The sequence below is a fragment of the Carcharodon carcharias genome, chromosome 33, assembly GCF_017639515.1.
Source record: "Carcharodon carcharias isolate sCarCar2 chromosome 33, sCarCar2.pri, whole genome shotgun sequence".
In the NCBI taxonomy this organism is placed as follows: domain Eukaryota; kingdom Metazoa; phylum Chordata; class Chondrichthyes; order Lamniformes; family Lamnidae; genus Carcharodon; species Carcharodon carcharias.
Window position 1 is genome coordinate 10,351,209 of NC_054499.1, and position 21,870 is coordinate 10,373,078.

Here is a 21,870-nt window from a genome sequence, read left to right on the forward strand (position 1 = left end):
GACGGCCCTGCATTACTGCCCTTCCCGGGGAAACTCCACGGCAGCGGGATTGTGTCGGGAATGGCTACCCCAATGGGGCTCGATTTCCCCCCCACTTTGTTCTCCCAACCACCGCCCCCTCCCCATCTCCACACCTCTAAGCACCATTCAGCCCCGAGGCTCAGAGACAGAAATCAGCCACAGCACTAAGAAAGGTCAAAGAGGGAGACAGAGATCAGTTTAATTCGCACGGCTCAAATTAATCTTTTATTTATCACTCCGAGTACAAAACAGAAGCCTCGATGTTGGGAATAACTGACTGGGCTGGTTTTCCTTTGGTTTATCGGAGAGAAAGAGCTTGTTAGAATTGGAGTTGGGAAACCTGGAACCTGTATCACCTTTTCCCCGGGACCTTCATTCTACCTCCGGCTCCAAGTCTCTGAGTCTCGATTTGTTACTGGGCCAGTGGGAGGATGTGAGCTGCCCTGGGATATGGGATCTGGCCTTTCTCCTTGCCCCAGCTGAATCCAGGAAAGGGGATGGGGAGGTGAGGCCTGACCGACCTTGGACAACATTCAGGCTTGGACTGACAGGTTGTATCTAAGATTCGTGCCACACAAGTGCCCGCCAATGACCATCTCCAACAGGAGAGAATCTAACCACCTGCCCTTGGCATTCAATGGCGTTGCCATCGCTGAATGGGGGAGGCTCACCAACCCAAAAGGGGAGGGAGGTGAGGGGCAGTTGTTGGGGGTGATGGAAGGGCAGGAGATGGGTAAGCAAGCTTGGGTGGACCTTACTGCTTGCGGGTCCTCCTTGGAGCGCAGGCTGTCCGAGCTGGAGGGACTCTGGCCCCACCCAAACCAAGCGAAATGGGGACAGGCCCTTTAGTGATGATTAATTGGCCTCTTAAGTGACTCAAATGGCCCAAGGAGTGAGAAGAGTGACTGACACTAACACTGCCGCTGGAGGTGGGGGTGTCAGCGGGCATAGTGCCCTCCCACTGCTAACCCACCCATTTGTACACCCACCGCCTGCTACCTGGGAAAAGCGTAAAATTCCAGCCCAAAAGAGGGAATGGGGAGGATCCCGGACACCTGTCTTGCTCTCACCATTCGATTCCAAACTCCCCAACCTCCATTATCAATGTCTCACTTAATGATTTGAATTGGTCAGGATTACACTCGATTTTGAAGGTCCCCCTGTCTCCAGCTTTCCTCCGGTCCGGAGTTACAGGTAGGGTGTGGGGTTTATGGAGGTATCGCACATCTGGATGTGTACGTGAGAGATCATTCCGGGGTAAACGTCTTGAATATTCAGCAGCCTCCCAATCACCTCCCCTTTCGTAACGCTCCCAGTGTAACGCTGTGCAGTGATGGGGAACATCTTGACGCAGTAACCTGGAGTTGGAGAGATTTCATTAGGAACTAGAACAGTAATATTGATCCCACACTGACTCCACTTCTGCCACACTGAGCACTTATACAAGGGTCTATTACTGTGGTTCTTAACCAGTACAACTGACAGAGCAGCTCTCGCTAAACGCCGCACTGTAGCCTCAAGTTCCTCAGAAACAGGAGCAGGAAGAGGCTATTCGGCCCATCGAGCCTGCTCTGACATTCAATAAAGTTATGGACAACCTGATTGTGGCCTTAACTCCACTTTCCTGCCTGTGCCCCCTAAGCCCTGTCTCCCTGATAGATCAAAAATCTCTCTAACTCAGCCTTGAATCTATTCAGTGACCCAGCCTCCACTGCTCACTGGGGGAGAGAGTTCCAAGCATTAACAGACCCCTGAGAGAAGAAATTCCTCTTCATCTCTGTCTTTAATGGGTGACCCCTTGTTCTGAAACTGTGCCCCGTCGTTCTAGATCCTAATCTCAGTCCACATTGTTTGTTTAAGGGTTGGGGTGGGGTTTGAACAATTGGACTTTCTGACTCACAGATAAGAGGACAGCCCATGAACCATGGAGGTGCAGGAACAGAGGGACCTGGGCGTAAGTCTTTTGAGTCAGAACCAAAGAAACTAAACTAACAGATCAGGGGAACTAATGAAAAAGCAGCCCCTTAAAGGGAAACTACAAAAACAAATACAAAGCTTAAAGGGAACTTAAGAACATTAAACTAAAATCTGATCAAGAGGGTCAGTAAAACATGGCAGACTCCAAGGTGCCCACCGAACATGGACAGCACTGGTAGACCCCGCGTCCTCCCTCTGCAGGGACACCCAGCCGTGAACCTAGCTGCAGAGGATGGGGAGGCCTGTGCGTATATGTACACAAATCTTTGAAGATGGACGGGCATTATGAGAAAGTGCCGGGGAGGAGGGAGCAGAACATCCCAATGCAAAAAGTCGGCAGATTAGATTCTCTCCCTGTTGTGGGGGTCACTGCCGCTGTCCCACTCCACAGAGACACATGACTTGACAGTTGGTCAGGAACGATAATGTCACAGAGACCAGTGCATTCACATCCTTCCAATAGTGTGGTGACCAGAACTACGCACAGTACTCCAGATGTGGCACCTCTTATGCTAAATAACCCAGTGTCAGGCCACAGAGTCAGCAGGCTACAGACTAAGCAGGGATGCACTGAATGGTCTGAAATCCTCTCTCACCTGATCCTTCCAGCATCGCTCCATTGTCAATCGCATTGTTGTTACCAAAGGGATTCAGCTGTCTCACCATCCTGCCGGTAAAGGGGGCATGAACTATCGACCCGTCACTGCAAATCACATCGACTCCCAAGTGTGTGCGTCTACCCCTGGGCACAACAGAAGAGAATTATCCCCGAGCCTCTCGCCATCTCTCCGTTCAATGTCTCCCTGGGATGTCGGCCATGTCTGATGGACACCCCCATTATTGAACCAAAACAGGACACAGGTTCCCCCAAGTCTCAGATGTCACGTTAGAAAAATTACCAGGGAACCTCCTGTGGCTTTCACTCCAATTAAATGTTGGGAAGACTGAAGCCATTGTTTTCAATCCCCACTCCAAACACAGTTCCCTAAATACCAGCTCCATCCCTCTCCCTGCCAACAGTCTGAGACTAAGCCCGTCTGTTTGCAACTTTAGTTCCAGCTTTGACCCAGAGCTGAGCTCCCAGTTTCATATTCACACCCTCATTAAGATTATCCATTTCCACCTCCATAACATTGTCAAACTTCATCCCTGTCTCAGTTCATCTGCTGCTGAATCCTCATTCGTTCCTCGTTATCTCGAGACTTGACTATTCCAACAGCCTCCTGGCTGGTCCCCGACATTCTACCCTCTGTAAACATGAGGCCATCCAAATCTCTGCTCCCCGTGTCTCAGCAAGTCCCATTTCTTTCCCATCCCTGTGCTTGCTGAACGACATCAGCTCCCGGACAAGCAACATTCCCATTCTTGTTTCAAACCCTCTGTATTGACCAAACCCTCCTCATCTCTGTAACCTCCTCCATCCCCACCACCCTCCGAGGTCCCTGTGCTCCTCCAATTCCGGCCTCTTGATCGTCCCCTCCTTTAATCGCCCCACAATTGGTGGCCGTGCCTTCAGCTGCCTGGGCCCCAAGCTCTGGACTTCCCTACCCACCCCTCTTACTCTCAACCTCTATTTCCTCCTTAAAACACACCTCTTCGACCGCATCCTCTTAATATGGGCCTTGGTGTCAAATTTCAGTTCACAAAGCACCTTGAGATGTTTTACCAGGTGCAAGGCGCTATATAAATGCAAGTGTTGCTTGCTGAGGGGCAGCATGGCTGCATTGATAACCACAGAGTGACAATTACCTGGGTGCTCCATACTCTCCTCTGCCGTATCTATCTTTCCCTCTCACTCTGTTTGTGGGATTGCCATCACACAGTTGCCCCCATCTCCCAGCCATAACTGTACGAGAGAGAATTTAACACAGAAAAGGTGAAATGTGACATCCTGCACTGGTAAAAATGGTAAAACCGAAGGTAAAATAGAGAATAATCCCTTTGATTCTTTGTGCAGGGAGAATAGGGATGGGTTGAGACTGGGCGGGATGTTGAAAAGTTTGGGGAGTGGGGTGGAGAGTTCGATTTGACTGGGTGGGATATTAAAGAGTTTGGGTAGTGAGGGGGAGAGTGGGATTAGACTGGGTGGGATAGTAAAGGATGTGGGGAGTGAGGGGGAGAGAGGAATTAGACTGGGAGGAAAATTAAATGATGTAGGGAGTGAGGGGGAGAGTGGGATTAGACTGGGAGGAATATTAATGGTGTGGGGAGTGAGGGGGAGAGAGGGATTAGACAGGGGGGTGATAATAAATGGTGTGGGGAATGAGGGAGAGAGTGGAATTAGACAGGGGGGTGATAATAAATGGTGTGGGGAGTGAGGGGGAGAGTGGGTTTAGAGAGAGGTTGATATTAATGGTGTGGGGAATGAGGGGGAGAGTGGGGTTAGACAGGGGGTGATATTAGTGGTGTGGGGAGTGATGAGGAGAGTGGGGTTAGACAGGGGGTGATATTAATGGTGTGGGGAGTGATGAGGAGAGTGGGGTTAGACAGGGGGTGATATTAATGGTGTGGGGAGTGATGAGGAGAGTGGGGTTAGACAGTGGGTGATATCAGTGGTGTGGGGAGTGATGAGGAGAGTGGGGTTAGACAGGGGGTGATATTAATGGTGTGGGGAGTGATGAGGAGAGTGGGGTTAGACAGTGGGTGATATCAGTGGTGTGGGGAGTGATGAGGAGAGTGGGGTTAGACAGTGGGTGATATCAGTGGTGTGGGGAGTGAGGGGGAGAGTGGGATTAGACAGGGGGTGATATTAATGGTGAGGGTAGTGATGAGGAGAGTGTGGTATGGAAGGGTTCGCGGGCAAGACTGGGACAATTGTAAATTGTCTCCAAAGAAGGGAATGTCCCATGTGCTGGGGACTCCCAGCGGGTGAAGCAGAGGGGAGATTACTCACATTCTGCACTCTTACTGCAAACTCTACCTGGGTGTCTCTGGGCAGCTGTGTTACCCTGAGCTTGGTCCTGGCACTCGGTGCCCACACTCTCTGGTTCAATTTATGATGAGAGAGATGGTGAGCTTCAGAATAGACAGAACAGCTGAACTCCTGAGGTGAGGCGAGAGTGACTGCCCTTGACATCAAGGCAGCATTTGACCGAGTGTGGCATCAAGGAGCCCTTGCAAAACTGGAGTCAATGGGAATCAGGGGGAAAACTCTCCGCTGGTTGGAGTCATACCTAGCACAAAGGAAGATGGTTGTGGTTGTTGGAGGTCAGTCATCTCAGCTCCAGGACATCACTGCAGGAGTCCCTCAGGGTAGTGTCCTCGGCCCAACCATCTTCAGCTGCTTCATCAATGACCTTCCTTCCATTATAAGGTCAGAAGTGGGGATGTTCGCTGATGTTTGCACAATGTTCAGCACCATTCGTGACTCCTCAGATACTGAATCAGTCCATGCCCAAATGCAGCAAGACCTGGACAATATCCAGGCTTGGGCTGACAAGTCACAAGTGTCAGGCAATAACCATCTCCAACAAGAGAGAATCCAACCATCGCCCTATGGTGTTCAATGGCATTAACATCAATGAATCCCCAGTTAACAACATCATGGGAGTTACCATTGACCAGAAACTGAACTGGACCAGCCATATAAATACAGTGGCTACAATTTCAGGTCAGAGGCTAGGAATCCTGTGGTGAGTAACTCATCTCCTAACTCCCCCAAAGCCTGTCCACCATCTACAAGGCTCAAGTCAGGAGTGTGATGGAATACTCCCCACTTGTCTGGATTAGTGCAGCTCCCACAACATGCAAGAAGCTCAATACCATCCAGGACAAAGCAGGCCACTTGATAGGCACCACATCCACAAACATTCACTCCCTCCACCAATGATGCACATTTGCAGCAGTGTGTGTACCATATACAAGATGCACTGCAGGAGTTCACCAAGGCTCCTTCGACAGCATCTTCAAAACCACAACCACTATCACCCAGAGGGACAAGGGCAAATGATAAATGGGAACACCACCACCTGGAAGTTCCCCTCCAAGTCACTAACAATCATTACTTGGAAATACATCTCTGTTCCTTCACTGTCGCTGGATCAAAATCTGGAACTCCCTTCCTAACAGCACAGTAGGTGTACCTACACCACATGGACTGCAGCAGTTCAAGCAGCTTTGCAACCAATAAAATGCTTCCTGAAATGTAATCACTGGAATAACGCAGGAAATGTGGCAGCCAATTTGCACACAGCAAGCTCCCAATAACAATGTGATTTCTTTGTGTGTGTTTTTGATTGAGGGGTAAATATTGACCCAGAAGACAGGGAAGAATGCCACCATTCTTCTTTGAAAGCAGGACCTTTTATATCCCCCCAAACAGGAGGATGAGGCCTTAGTTTAACAACTTAATCCAGAGGCAGCCCCTCTAACAATGCAGCGCTCCCTCAGGACTGCGGCAGGACTATTGACATAGAGTTTTGTATTCACCTTTGGGGTGGGACTTGTACCCAGAACCTTGCAATTGAAAAGCCAGCGTGTCACCCAGTGTGTCACAGCTGTAAACAGCCAATTAGACTGAGATATACCTTAATTAACTTAGTGGGACCTCAGGGAAAAGACCCTCGCAAACAACTCACTCAGCACGATTGAGAGGAAGGAATCTCCTTGTCTCAGTTCCTGCCTGTCTGACCATGCTGAGCTTTGAAATGTTCACTGTAAACACCTCAAACAATCAGAAATTATTCCACAGCATGTCCTCCACCAAGACTGAACACAGACGGACTTACCCTGAGTGAAGAGAATGAAGAGGATCAATCCCCGCAGCATGATGGTGCCTCAGAATATCTGGGGAGAAAGGTTCAGATGATATCGGGTTGGTCTTCTGAATAAATTATCAACACAAACCTTCATTCATATTGGGTAGCGCTTGACCCAGCTTTAACCCTTCAACCTTTGTGAGTGATCAAATGGGCCAATTCGTATACCCAATCTGACTTCCTACAGCGCGATGGAATTATACAATCTTACAACACACGGGGTGGCCATTCAGCCCATTGTGTCTGTGCCAGCCCTTTGTGAAAGACCCATCCAATTAGACACATTGCCCCTACAATTTTCGGACGTTCAATATTCATCCAATTTCCTTTTGAATGTTATAATTGAATCCGCTTCCACTGACTTTCCCGGGAACGCTCCAAGAACATGTCTTACCCTGATCTTCCCTCCAGCTCTTTCATCAACTTGCATTGAATCTGTGACTCCCTGGTTGAAGATCCCCCCACCACCGCCGGTGGAAACAATTTCTCCTTATTCACATGATCGACACCATTCTCGATGGGGGGAGCCTTGAGTAAATCTCCCCGTAATTTTTTCTACACTAAGGAGGTCAAACCCACTCACTGCAGCACACACCAAGGTGAGGGGAGATGAAGCGATGGCAGAGTGGTATTGTTATTGGACTGGAAATCCCGAAACCCAGGTTCCAATTCCACCATGCAGATGGGGAAATTTGAGTTCAACAAATATCTGGAATTAAAAATCTAATGATGACTGTGAAGCAATTACAGTAAAAATAACACCCATCTGGTTCACTAATGTCCTTTAGGGAAGGAAAGCTGCCATCCTCACTTGGTCTGGACTGCATGTGACTCCAGACATATGTTTGAATTTAAATATGCCCTCTGAACAAGGGCAATTAGGGATGGGCAATAAATTCTAGCCAGAGATTCCTACATCCCACAAGCGAATAAAAATAAGGAAAACTGCACTGAGGTCTGAAACTCTTTAGGTCTCCCTCACAGGATTAATAAATGTTTAACAGCAACCGGAAAAGTTGGCAATGAACGGGGTTACGGAGTCGTTTAAGGACACCTCATGGCTGAAACTCTCATCTCATCCAACACTTACACCAGCTAAACACTTGCCAAGGCTACTGGCAAGGTGGTCATTCACCAATAGGGACCCAACATTGGAACCAACACTTTGTTGATTTCCATTCAATGATTAATCGCAGGAACTCGTCCTTTGACACAGCATGACTGGGTTAATCAGAATACTAGAGTGAGAGAGTTTGACTGGTTTGGTTAAATATGAAACAGCTCCTCTTTAACTCACAGTATAGTGGGCATCACAGATGCTTAGCCTGTGAGGTCCGAATCTCCGTGTCCCTTCAGGAGAGAGTCGGGTCAGTTCATGGCTGCGGTGGAGATCACAGCACAGGTGGCCTATCAATGGAATAGAAAGGTTACAACACAGATGGAGGCCATTCAGCCCATCATATCCTTGCTACCTCTCTCATAATTAAATCAGGGCTAGTTTTGATCTAGTTAGGGCAACAGGGAGAGGATTTTATAAGATTACTTACCTCCCCCTAAGAGTACAGCTCCCTCTACACTGTCCCCATCAAACACTCCCAGGACAGGTACAGCATGGGGTTAGATACAGAGTAAATCTCCCTCTACACTGTCCCCATCAAACACTCCCAGGACAGGTACAGCACGGGGTTAGATACAGAGTAAAGCTCCCTCTACACTGTCCCCATCAAACACTCCCAGGACAGGTACCGCAAGGGGTTAGATACAGAGTAAATCTCCCTCTACACTGTCCCCATCAAACACTCCCAGGACAGGTACAGCACGGGGTTAGATACAGAGTAAAGCTCCCTCTACACTGTCCACATCAAACACTCCCAGGACAGGTACAGCACAGGGTTAGATACAGAGTAAAGCTCCCTCTACACTGTCCCCATCAAACACTCCCAGGACAGGTACAGCACGGGGTTAGATACAGAGTAAAGCTCCCTGTACACTGTCCCCATCAAACACTCCCAGGACAGGTACAGCACGGGGTTAGATACAGAGTAAATCTCCCTCTACACAGTCCCCATCAAACACTCCCAGGACAGGTACAGCACGGGATTAGATACAGAGTAAAATGACCACTGCACTGTCCCCATCAAACACTCTTAACAAGTACAGCACAGGGTTAGATACAGAGTAAAGCTCCCTCTACACTGTCCCCATCAAACACTCCCAGGACAGGTACAGCACGGGGTTAGATACAGAGTAAAGCTACACCTACACTGTCCCCATCAAACACTCCCAGGACAGGTACAGCACGGGGTTAGTCACAGAGTAAAGCTCTCTCTACACTGTCCCCATCAAACACTCCCAGGACAGGTACAGCACGGGGTTAGATACAGAATAAAGCTCCCTCTACACTGTCCCCATCAAACACTCCCAGGACAGATACAGCACGGGGTTAGATACAGAATAAAGCTCCCCCTACACTGTCACAATCAAACACTCACAGGACAGTAACAACATGGGGTTAGATGCAGATTAAAGTTCCCCCTACACAGTCCCCATCAAACAATCGCAGGACAGATACGGCATGGGGTTATATAGAGAATAAATCTCCCTCTACTCTGACCCATCAACCACTCTCAGGACAGGAACAGCACGGGGTTAGATACAGAGTAAAGCTCGCTCTACACTGTCCCCAGCAAACACTACCAGACCAGGTACAGCATGGCTTTAGATACAGATTAAAGATCCTTCTTCACTGTCCCCATCAAACACTCCCAGGACAGGTACAGCACGGGGTTAGATACAGAGTAAATTTCCCTCTATGTTGTCCCCATCAAACACTCCCTGGGCATATAGAGCACGGTGTTGGATACAGAATAAAGTTCCTTCTGCACTGTACCGATCAAACACTCCCAAAACAGGTACAGCACAGGTTTAGATAAAGAGTAAAGCTCCCTCTACACTGTCACCATCAAACACTCTCAAGGTAGGTACAGCACAGGGTTGGATACAGAGTATATTTCCTTCTACACTGTCCTCATCAAACACTCCCAGGACAGGTACAGCACAGCGTTAGGTACAGAGTAAAAGTCCCTCTACACTGTCCCCATCAAACACTCCCAGGAGAGGTACAGCAGTGTTAAATACAGAGTAAGCTCCCTCTACACTGTACCCATCAAGCACTCACAGGTCAGCTAGAGCACAGGTTTAAAAACAGAGTAAAGCTCCCTCTACACTGTCCCCATCAAACAAACCTGGGAAAAGAACAGCACGGGGTTAGATGCAGAGTAAAGCTCCCTCTACACAATTCTTCTTCCTCGTCTGCCTCTAATCCACGTCTGAAACTCTTTAGGTCTCCCTCACAGGATTAATAAATGTTTAATAGCGACGGGAAAAGTTGGCAATGAATGGGGTTACGGGGTCGTTTAAGGACACCTAATGGCTGAAATTCTCATCTCATCCAACACTTACACCAGCTAAACACTTGCCAAGGTTACTGGCAAGGTGGTCACTGACCAATAGGGACTCAACATTGGAACCAACACTTTGTTGATTTCCATTCAATGATTAATCGCAGGAACTCGTCCTTTGACACAGCATGACTGGGTTAATCAGAATACTAGAGTGAGAGAGTTTGACTGGTTTGGTTAAATATGAAACAGCTCCTCTTTAACTCACAGTATAGTGGGCATCACAGATGCTCAGCCTGTGAGGTCCGAATCTCTGTGTCCCTTCAGGAGAGAGTCAGGTCAGTTCATGGCTGTGGTGGAGATCACAGCACAGGTGGCCTTTCAATGGAATAGAAAGGTTACAACACAGATGGAGGCCATTCAGCCCATCATATCCTTGCTACTTCTCTCATAATTAAATCAGGGCTAGTTTTGATCTAGTTAGGGCAACAGGAGAGGGTTTTATCAGATTACTTACCTCCCCCTAAGAGTACTGCTCCCCCTACGCTGTCCCCATCAAACACTCCCAGGACAGGTACAGCACAGGGTTAGATACAGAGTAAATCTCCTTCTACACAGTCCCCATCAAACACTCCCAGGACAGGTACAGCACGGGGTTAGATACAGAGTAAATCTCCCTCTACACTGTCCCCATCAAACACTCCCAGGACAGGTACAGCACGGGGTTAGATACAGAGTAAATCTCCCTCTACACTGTCCCCATCAAACACTCCCAGGACAGGTACAGCACGGGGTTAGATACAGAGTAAATCTCCCCCTACACTGGCCCGTCAAACATTCCCAGGACAGGTACAGCACGTGGTTAGATACAGAGTAAAGCTACACCTACACTATCCTCATTAAATGCTCTCAGGACAGGTACAGCACAGAGTTAGTCACAGAGTAAAGCTCCCTCTACACTGTCACAATCAAACACTCACAGGGTAGGTACAGCACGGGGTTAGACACAGAGCAATGCTCCCTCTACGCTGTCCCCATCAAACACTCTCAGGACAGTAACAACATGGGGTTAGATGCAGATTAAAGTTCCCCCTACACAGTCCCCATCAAACAATCGCAGGACAGATACGGCATGGGGTTATATAGAGAATAAATCTCCCTCTACCCTGACCCATCAACCACTCTCAGGACAGGAACAGCACGGGGTTAGATACAGAGTAAAGCTCGCTCTACACTGTCCCCATCAAACACTACCAGACCAGGTACAGCATGGCTTTAGATACAGATTAAAGATCCTTCTTCACTGTCCCCATCAAACACTCCCAGGACAGGTACAGCACGGGGTTAGATACAGAGTAAATTTCCCTCTATGTTGTCCCCATCAAACACTCCCTGGGCATATAGAGCACGGTGTTGGATACAGAATAAAGTTCCTTCTGCACTGTACCGATCAAACACTCCCAAAACAGGTACAGCACAGGTTTAGATAAAGAGTAAAGCTCCCTCTACACTGTCACCATCAAACACTCTCAAGGTAGGTACAGCACAGGGTTGGATACAGAGTATATTTCCTTCTACACTGTCCTCATCAAACACTCCCAGGACAGGTACAGCACAGCGTTAGGAACAGAGTAAAAGTCCCTCTACACTGTCCCCATCAAACACTCCCAGGAGAGGTACAGCAGTGTTAAATACAGAGTAAGCTCCCTCTACACTGTACCCATCAAGCACTCACAGGTCAGCTAGAGAACAGGTTTAAAAACAGAGTAAAGCTCCCTCTACACTGTCCCCATCAAACAAACCTGGGAAAAGAACAGCACGGGGTTAGATGCAGAGTAAAGCTCCCTCTACACAATTCTTCTTCCTCGTCTGCCTCTAATCCACGTCTGAAACTCTTTAGGTCTCCCTCACAGGATTAATAAATGTTTAATAGCGACGGGAAAAGTTGGCAATGAACGGGGTTACGGGGTCGTTTAAGGACACCTAATGGCTGAAATTCTCATCTCATCCAACACTTACACCAGCTAAACACTTGCCAAGCTTACTGGCAAGGTGGTCACTGACCAATAGGGACTCAACATTGGAACCAACACTTTGTTGATTTCCATTCAATGATTAATCGCAGGAACTCGTCCTTTGACACAGCATGACTGGGTTAATCAGAATACTAGAGTGAGAGAGTTTGACTGGTTTGGTTAAATATGAAACAGCTCCTCTTTAACTCACAGTATAGTGGGCATCACAAAAGCCCAGCCTGTGAGGTCCGAATCTCCGTGTCCCTTCAGGAGAGAGTCGGGTCAGTTCATGGCTGCGGTGGAGATCACAGCTCAGGTGGCCTTTCAATGGAATAGAAAGGTTACAACACAGATGGAGGCCATTCAGCCCATCATATCCTTGCTACTTCTCTCATAATTAAATCAGGGCTAGTTTTGATCTAGTTAGGGCAACAGGAGAGGGTTTTATCAGATTACTTACCTCCCCCTAAGAGTACTGCTCCCCCTACGCTGTCCCCATCAAACACTCCTCGGACAGGTACAGCACGGGGTTAGATACAGAGTAAATCTCCCTCTACACAGTCCCCATCAAACACTCCCAGGACAGGTACAGCACGGGGTTAGATACAGAGTAAAGCTCCGTCTACACTGTCTCCATCAAACACTCCCAGGACAGGTACAGCACGGGGTTAGATACAGAGTAAAGCTTTCTCTACACTGTCCCCATCAAACACTCCCAGGACAGGTACAGCACGGGGTTAGATACAGAGTAAAGCTCTCTCTACACTGTCCCCATCAAACACTCCCAGGACAGGTACAGCACGGGGTTAGATACAGAGTAAATCTCCCTCTACACTGTCCCCATCAAACACTCCCAGGACAGGTACAGCACGGGGTTAGATACAGAGTAAATCTCCCTCTACACTGTCCCCATCAAACACTCCCAGGACAGGTACAGCACGGGGTTAGATACAGAGTAAATCTCCCTCTACACTGTACCCATCAAACACTCTCAGGACAGATACAGCACGGGGTTAGATACAGAGTAAATCTCCCTCTACACTGTCCCCATCAAACACTCCCAGGACAGGTACAGCACGGGGTTAGATACAGAGTAAAGCTCCCTCTACACTGTCCCCATCAAACACTCCCAGGACAGGTACAGCCCGGGGTTAGATACAGAGTAAAGCTCTCTCTACACTGTCCCCATCAAACTCTCCCAGGACAGGTACAGCACGGGGTTAGATACAGAGTAAATCTCCCTCTACATTGTCCCCATCAAACACTCCCAGGACAGGTACAGCACGGGGTTAGATACAGAGTAAATCTCCCTCTACACTGTCCCCATCAAACACTCCCAGGACAGGTACAGCACGGGGTTAGATACAGAGTAAATCTCCCTCTACATTGTCCCCATCAAACACTCCCAGGACAGGTACAGCACGGGGTTAGATACAGAGTAAATCTCCCTCTACACTGTCCCCATCAAACACTCCCAGGACAGGTACAGCACGGGGTTAGATACAGAGTAAATCTCCCTCTACACTGTCCCCATCAAACACTCCCAGGACAGGTACAGCATGGGATTAGAGACAGAGTAAAACGACCACTGCACTGTCCCCATCAAACACTCCCAAGACAGGTACAGCACGGGGTTAGATACAGAGTAAAGCTCCCTCTACACTGTCCCCATCAAACACTCCCAGGACAGGTACAGCACGGGGTTAGATACAGAGTAAATCTCCCTCTACACTGTCCCCATCAAACACTCCCAGGAGAGGTACAGCAGTGTTAAATACAGAGTAAGCTCCCTCTACACTGTACCCATCAAACAAACCTGGGAAAAGAACAGCACGGGGTTAGATGCAGAGTAAAGCTCCCTCTACACAATTCTTCTTCCTCGTCTGCCTCTAATCCACGTCTGAAACTCTTTAGGTCTCCCTCACAGGATTAATAAATGTTTAACAGCAACCGGAAAAGTTGGCTATGAACGGGGTTACGGGGTCGTTTAAGGACACCTAATGGCTGAAACTCTCATCTCATCCAACACTTACACCAGCTAAACACTTGCCAAGGCTGCTGGCAAGGTGGTCATTCACCAATAGGGACCCAACATTGGAACCAACACTTTGTTGATTTCCATTCAATGATTAATCGCAGGAACTCGTCCTTTGACACAGCATGACTGGGTTAATCAGAATACCAGAGTGAGAGAGTTTGGGTGGTTTGGTTAAATTTGAAACAGCTCCTCTTTAACTCACAGTATAGTGGGCATCACAGATGCTCAGCCTGTGAGGTCCGAATCTCTGTGTCCCTTCAGGAGAGAGTCGGGTCAGTTCATGGCTGCAGTGGAGATCACAGCACAGGTAGCCTTTCAATGGAATAGAAAGGTTACAACACAGATGGAGGCCTTTCAGCCCATCATATCCTTGCTACCTCTCTCATAATTAAATCAGGGCTAGTTTTGATCTAGTTAGGGCAACAGGGAGAGGGTTTTATCAGATTACTTACCTCCCCCTAAGAGTACTGCTCCCCCTACGCTGTCCCCATCAAACACTCCCAGGACAGGTACAGCATGGGGTTAGATACAGAGTAAATCTCCCTCTACCCTGACCCCCACAAACACTCCCAGGTCAGGTGCAGCACGGGGTTAGATAAAGAGTTAAGCTACGTCTTCACTGTCCACATCAGTCACCCCCAGGACAGATACAGCAAGGATTATATACAGAGTAAAGCTCCCTCTACACTGTCCCCATCAAACACTCTCAGGCGGGTACAGCACGAGGTTAGATACAGAGTAAAGCTCCCTCTACACTGTCCCCATCAAACACTCCCAGGACAGGTACAGCACCGGGTTAGATACAGAGTAAATCTCCCTCTACACTGTCCTCATCAAACACTCCCAGGACAGGTACAGCACGGGGTTAGATACAGAGTAAATCTCCCTCTACACTGTCCTCATCAAACACTCCCAGGACAGGTACAGCACGGGGTTAGATACGGAGTAAATCTCCCTCTACACTGTCCCCATCAAACATTCCCAGGACAGGTACAGCACGGGGTTAGATACAGAGTAAATCTGCCTCTACACTGTCCCCATCAAACACTCCCTGGGCAGGTACAGCACGGGGTTAGATACAGAGTAAATCTACCTCTACACCATCCCCATCAAACACTCCCAGGACAGGTACAGCACGGGGTTAGATACAGAGTAAATCTGCCTCTACACTGTCCCCATCAAACACTCCCTGGGCAGGTACAGCACGGGGTTAGATACTGAGTAAAGCCCCCTCTACACTGTCCCCATCAAACACTCCCAGGACAGGTACAGCACGGGGTTAGATACAGAGTAAAGCTCCCTCTACACTGTCCCCATCAAACACTCCCAGGACAGGTACAGCACGGGGTTAGATACAGAGTAAATCTGCCTCTACACTGTCCCCATCAAACACTCCCTGGGCAGGTACAGCACGGGGTTAGATACTGAGTAAAGCCCCCTCTACGCTGTCCTCATCAAACACTCCCAGGAGAGATACAGCACGGGGTTAGATACAGAGTAAATCTCCCTCTACACTGTCCCCATCAAACATTCCCAGGACAGGTACAGCACGGGGTTAGATACAGAGTAAATCTCCCTCTACACTGTCCCCATCAAACACTCCCAGGACAGGTACAGCACGGGGTTAGATACAGAGTAAAACTCCCTCTACACTGTCCCCATCAAACACTCCCAGGGCAGGTACAGCACGGGGTTAGATACAGAGTAAATCTCCCTCTACACTGTCCCCATCAAACACTCCCAGGACAGGTACAGCACGGGGTTAGATACAGAGTAAAGCTCCCTCTACACTGTCCCCATCAAACACTCCCAGGACAGGTACAGCACGGGGTTAGATACAGAGTAAAGCTCCCTCTACACTGTCCCCATCAAACACTCCCAGGGCAGGTACAGCACGGGGTTAGATACAGAGTAAATCTCCCTCTACACTGTCCCCATCAAACACTCCCAGGACAGGTACAGCACGGGTTAGATACAGAGTAAATCTCCCTCTACACTGTCCCCATCAAACACTCCCAGGGCAGGTACAGCACGGGTTAGATACAGAGTAAATCTCCCTCTACACTGTCCCCATCAAACACTCCCAGGACAGGTACAGCACGGGTTAGATACAGAGTAAATCTCCCTCTACACTGTCCCCATCAAACACTCCCAGGAGAGATACAGCACGGGGTTAGATACAGAGTAAATCTCCCTCTACACCGTCCCCATCAAACACTCCCAGGACAGGTACAGCACGGGGTTAGATACAGAGTAAAGCTCTCTCTACACTGTCCCCATCAAACACTCCCAGGACAGGTACAGCACGGGGTTAGATACAGAGTAAAGCTCCCTCTACACTGTCCCCATCAAACACTCCCAGGACAGGTACAGCACGGGGTTAGATACAGAGTAAAGCTCACTCTACACTGTCCCCATCAAACACTCCCAGGAAATGGGTTGTACTTGTGACCTGTACCATCCTTGGGGCAATGGGTGGTTAGCTGGAGGTTTCGGAGATACGAATGATTTCATTCACGAAACAAACTCATCCAGGCTCTCAGCCAATGATTGATTTGATCGGTTAACATAGGCAGCCAATTTTGTGCACAGCAAGATCCCATCAAGCAGCAAACTGGGACTAAAAGTGAGCGGGTAATTCTCTTCTGATGGCATTGGTTGAATGAGGGACAAGTCATGGTGTAGCCTAGCGGCTGGGAATTGGATAATTGTTGGAAGAGATAAATTTTCCAGGGTTAGGGAGGATAGGGTGACGGTGGGGAGTGGGGGGGCGGGGGTCGGATTACCAGAGTTGCTCTTGCAGAGCACTGGCAGGGACACGATGGGCTGAATGACCTATGGCCTCCTTCTGTGCTGTAAACGCTCCATGCCCGAATGATCCTCCTCCGACGGGCAGCACGATACCTTTGATAATGAAGGGGCCCCCGAGTCACCTCCAGAGAAACCGGAGCCTTTTACCATCGGGGGTGCCATTTCCAAGATGAAGGGGGCCCAGTCTGTGCACCGAGCCCTGGGTGGAGACTGGAACCCCAGCCTTCTCGATGGAAGCGAGAGTCCCAACAATGAGCTGTGCCGTCTCCTCAAGCCGACGCGCCATTGCATAAAGCCCTTCTAGAAAATTCTCAGGCATTTCATATCCTTCAAATTAAATGGAGGGAGGGTATAGGAGGGAGGGAGGGTTAGAAGGATCTGCTGATGGGTGGAGGGGGTGGGAGGAGTTTCCTGTGGTGCTTAAACACCAGTATAGACCAGTTGGGCAGAATTTCCTGTGCTCTAAGTTCTATGAGGACAAAATAGGAATAATCAACATGGAACGCAGTGCGAACTGTTTGTTTTCACACAAAGGATGGTCAGCACTTGCAGTGGGAGGAACCAATGCAAGAAAAGATACCAGAATTATTTAAGACACAGTTTAAGGGTGATTAGTAGGATGTTCGAGATAGAATAGGCCAAAAGACCTTGCTGACTGTAGTGGTCTTGGGCACCTTGAGATACTTTTCACAATCTTTGGGGGATCTGGTGCGATGGTACCAACAGGCCCTGTCTGCTCAATCCCAGTTGGCCACCATTTGAGAAGCCAAGGCGAGTGTAGGTTATTTTTGGAATATGGGAGGCCTGTGTGCCCTGGGGGTGTCCAGGACTAGGCAGGGGGGGAGGGTGGGTGGGGGGGGGGGGGGGGAGGGTGGGGAGGGGTGCAGGGGAAGGAGGGGAGTCCACCATTGGGTCTCGCTTAAAGGCCCAGTCCAGCCTAATGATCGGGCCTGGTTTAAGTAACAGGCCACAGGCTCCTGCCCGACAGGAAACAAGCATCACCGGGGCCCTGGGGCCATGGGGACTGGTCTCGGGCATCCTGGCAGTTCGAAGGTGGAGAAAAATCTCAAGGTCACGGTTGGGAGGCGAGGTTGTGGGGGGGCGCAGTGGGATTGCTGTGAGGTTGGGGGTTTCCAATCAGGGAGCCCTTCGACGGAAACCCAGGCTTCACAGTGAGGCCTACTGAAGCACTGGTGGCCTATAGGAAATCCTGAGAAGCACGTTTTACGCTGATTCCTCTCGAGCCTTACGTTTCCCAGGAGGGAAATAACAGTAAAAACTAGGGGGAAGGAAAAAAGAAAGGTCTGAAGGAAGAAAAAACCTTTCTTATTTTCTAGTTTTTACTGTTTCTTTTCCTTCTGGGCTTTGCCTAATGGGCAGGGGGGGGGCGCGGTAGTTGACAAAGCCCCTCACCCCCTCCTGTTCCCTCCCTCTGTTTCCACATGAGGTGAGTTCAGTAAAATCAGCACCCATTGGGCCCTGAACTGGAGGGTTGGGTGGGAGATTGAGCGGCGTCTTCCTGAGCCCAGCCTCTGGGAGGCGATGTGGCGCCGACACTGAAAGGCAAGGGTGACAGGACGTCAAGTCAAAGAGCCCTTCCCCTGGCGTCCCTCAGCTGGTGAACAGTCAATGCTGAAGCTCACGGAGTGACCAGAGACCAACAGCCTGGACAAGGTAGACAAGGGAGAAGCTTGTTCCCAATTGCTGACGCTACGGGGAGCAGGAGATTGAAGGTTTTGGGTAAGGGAAGCTGGGGGTGGGGGACGTGAGGAAGAACTTTGTTTGACGCAGCGAGCAGTAACGACCTGGAACTTGCTGCCCACGAGGGGGGTGGAAGCGGAGACGATGAATGCCTTCAAAAGAAAATTGGATGGACACTCGAGGTGGGGAATAAACTCGCAAAGGGATATGGGGATAGAGCCGACGGTGGGGAGGGGGATGGGGTTTGGGAATGGGACTGACCGGACGGTTCTACAGATGGCTGGCATGGACTCGAAGGGGCCGAATGGCCTTAATAGCCCCCTGAAGGCCCCGAGCTGCCTCAGGGGGCTGAAGGTTTCGAACAACGAAGATAAAGGATTTTGGGGCCATGGAAACGCGTCCCCTCTGTCGGGCGAGCAAGGGACATGTCAAACTGGGTGGGGGAAGCACCGGACAAAACCTCACCGCGCCCCGGTGTGGGGAGGGGAGGTGTCCCGAGGCCTGCCCACCCCCAAAGTCCTCGTGCTTCACTCTAGGCCCTTTCGAGTCGAGAACGAGCCCTCCCCTCCCAACCACCACCACCCCTTTTCCTTCCCCCACCCAGCCCAACATGTTTCCCTCAGGACTCGATGACTCTAATACAGCCCACACCGGGGAGCCGCTGGGGTCAGGGAGTTCCGGTCATTTTGGACATCTGCTTTGCATTTATATAGCGCCTGCAGCGGGGGTTAAAAACCGCCCGGAGGTCTCGGCGGCAGCGCCATCAAGCCGACCGCCGGACGCCAAGTCGGGTAAGGAGATGCCAGGGGCCGCTGAGGCAAAGCCCCGTCACAGGGTTCGGTTTCGAGGGGGTGTCTTAAAAAGGAGGAACAGAGAGGTGGAGGGGCTGAGGGAGGGCATTCCAGAGCTCAGGGGGTCCCCAGGCAGCTGCAGGCCCGGCCGCCGATGCTGGAGGGGCTATAACCCAGGAGTTGGGGGGGTGGGGGGTGGGGCGCTGCTCACAAGGGCGGATCGGAGGAGTACAGAGATCTTGGTGGGTCGTGGAGCTGGAGGGGGTGAGAGAGGTAGCGAGGGTGCGAGGGCAATGGAGGGATTTGAAAACCAAGGCGGGGAGAATTGTGGCGGTGCTTAACCGAGAACCATCGAAGATTAATTCTCAAGTTTCACACACAGACCCTTTGGGTGGCAGAGGGTTGACCTGTTCGAGGTCTTCAAGAGAGCGTTTTGACAGGCTGGGCGCAGAGAAGGTGTTTCCACTTGGAGTGGAGACCAGAGCTCAGTGTCACACACATAGATTGGCGCCTAATAAACCCAGTCAGGAATAAGGAAGAAACCCCTTTTACCCAGGGAGTGGTGAGAATGTGGAACTCGCTACCAAAGGGAATGGTGGAGGCGAACAGTATAAATACACTTAAGGGGAAGTTGGATAAACACATGAGGGAGAAAGGGATAGAAAGCTAGGTTGATGGGATGAGATTGAGATGGGTGCCAAGAGGATTGTGTGGAGCACAAACCATAGCATGGACCAGTTGGGCTGAATGGCCTGATTCCATGTTGTAAATTCACTCTACCCTGCTATTGAGGGCACTTCCTCTTTCCCTATTGTCAGGAGTGGTTCAGGTAGCTGGGGAGTGGGTGGGACAGCTCTCCCTAAACCATCTCCCCCCACCATCCAAACACCAGCCTCCCCCCTTCCCCAGCACCATCTGAAATCTGGCAGTAGTTGGGTTGTATATGAAGGTTGCAAACTATCAGGAAGTGACCGCCAGTGGGCATAAACTGGCATGGGGCAAAATGAGCAGAGATGGGGCCAATGCAGTTTAATAGAGAAAAAAATATACCCATACAATTGGAAGGTAATATAAAGGATGGAATTATATCTTAAACAGTACTTACCTTCTACCCGTACAACTGATCCATTTCCATTAAAGCTCATGATTGGGAGAGGTTTGAGAATCTTAACCTGACACCCATAGGTGCCACTATGGTTTCGAGTTGCATGGGTGATGGATAAGACTGAGGATTTAGTTGGTAAGTGAGCCGTGATGGAGACTCTTGGATCAGGAGGGTCAAAATGTGACAAATCAGAAACATTAGCTACTAAAGGTCAGGTCTCCTCAGTATTCCCGAAGTTCCAGATGAAGCTGAGTTCCTTTATGTCTTTGGCTGCTGCCTGTAAGGTGCAGGTCAGACTGACGGCCTCTCCTTCTGTGAACCTGAGAGAGGAAGGGACCTGGGAGACATTCTGCATCAGGCCGTGCGCTGGGAGAAAGGACACAAGGTGTAGGAAATGGACATCGAAGGCGGGGAGGATGCAGGAGGTTGGAGAGACTGTAGGTGCCTGGATCCACTCCGAGGGGGGGGGCAGCGTCACAGCTGGAGTCTCCGGCTTGCCCTCGAGTGAAAGCTCTCAGCACCCCCCCCACCCCTCAGTGGCCCTCGCTGCACCTCCAGACCCTCCCCACGCTTCCTGTTCACTCCATCTCACACAGTGTCCAACACACTCACTCCACACGCACCGAGCAGCCTCACTGAAACATCGAACGACATCGGATTTACCGCACAGAGACAGGCCCCTCTGCCCACCTGCTGGCGCGTGTGGGTCTTAATGCCCCACATGAGCCTCCTCCCACCCTCTCCATCTCACCCCATCAGCATTTCTTTCCATCCCTTTCTCCCTCGTGTGTTTATCCAGCTTCCCCTTAAATGTATCGATGCTGCTCACCTCAACCTCTCCCTGTGGGAGCGAGATCCACATTCTTTCCATTTCTCCTGCATTTCCTGTTGGGTTTATTCGTGATTATCTTGGCCCCACCCGCCCCCCGCCCCCCTAGCTTTGGACACCCCCCAACCCTCTGACCCCTATCCTCCGCACCCCTCCGCATCACACACCACCCACCCTACCCACCTCTCGCAGAATGGGCCGCCTCACTTGGCCAGAGAGACATCCCGATGAGAAGCAGGCTGCGAGTGTCACGCAGTGAGGACAGAGGCTGTTTGGAGAGCAGGGAGGTCATGCTGTGCAGGGTTTGGACAGCTCGGCAGATAAGTGAAGGACTCCGCAGCCGATCCGCTCGCCGCTCCCGCGTGGAGATCTGGGGCCTCTCGCTCTTTCTGGTTTTAACACAGAAGCTTCACCTCACACCCAG

The 21,870-nt window shown here is 50.2% G+C and overlaps 1 protein-coding gene across 1 annotated transcript; it reads right to left on the reverse strand.

Annotated features, from left to right (window-relative positions):
- Positions 1-1,209: 1,209 nt before the first annotated feature.
- LOC121272392 (leukocyte cell-derived chemotaxin-2-like) lies at positions 1,210-8,112 on the reverse strand. Its single transcript, XM_041179062.1, has 5 exons — positions 8,053-8,112; positions 6,726-6,783; positions 3,748-3,844; positions 2,595-2,740; positions 1,210-1,379 (listed from the first exon to the last, which is right to left on the reverse strand). The coding sequence occupies exons 2-5, from the start codon at positions 6,763-6,765 to the stop codon at positions 1,210-1,212; spliced, it is 453 nt and encodes a 150-aa protein (XP_041034996.1). The 5' UTR covers positions 6,766-6,783; positions 8,053-8,112.
- Between the last annotated feature and the right edge of the window lie 13,758 nt (positions 8,113-21,870).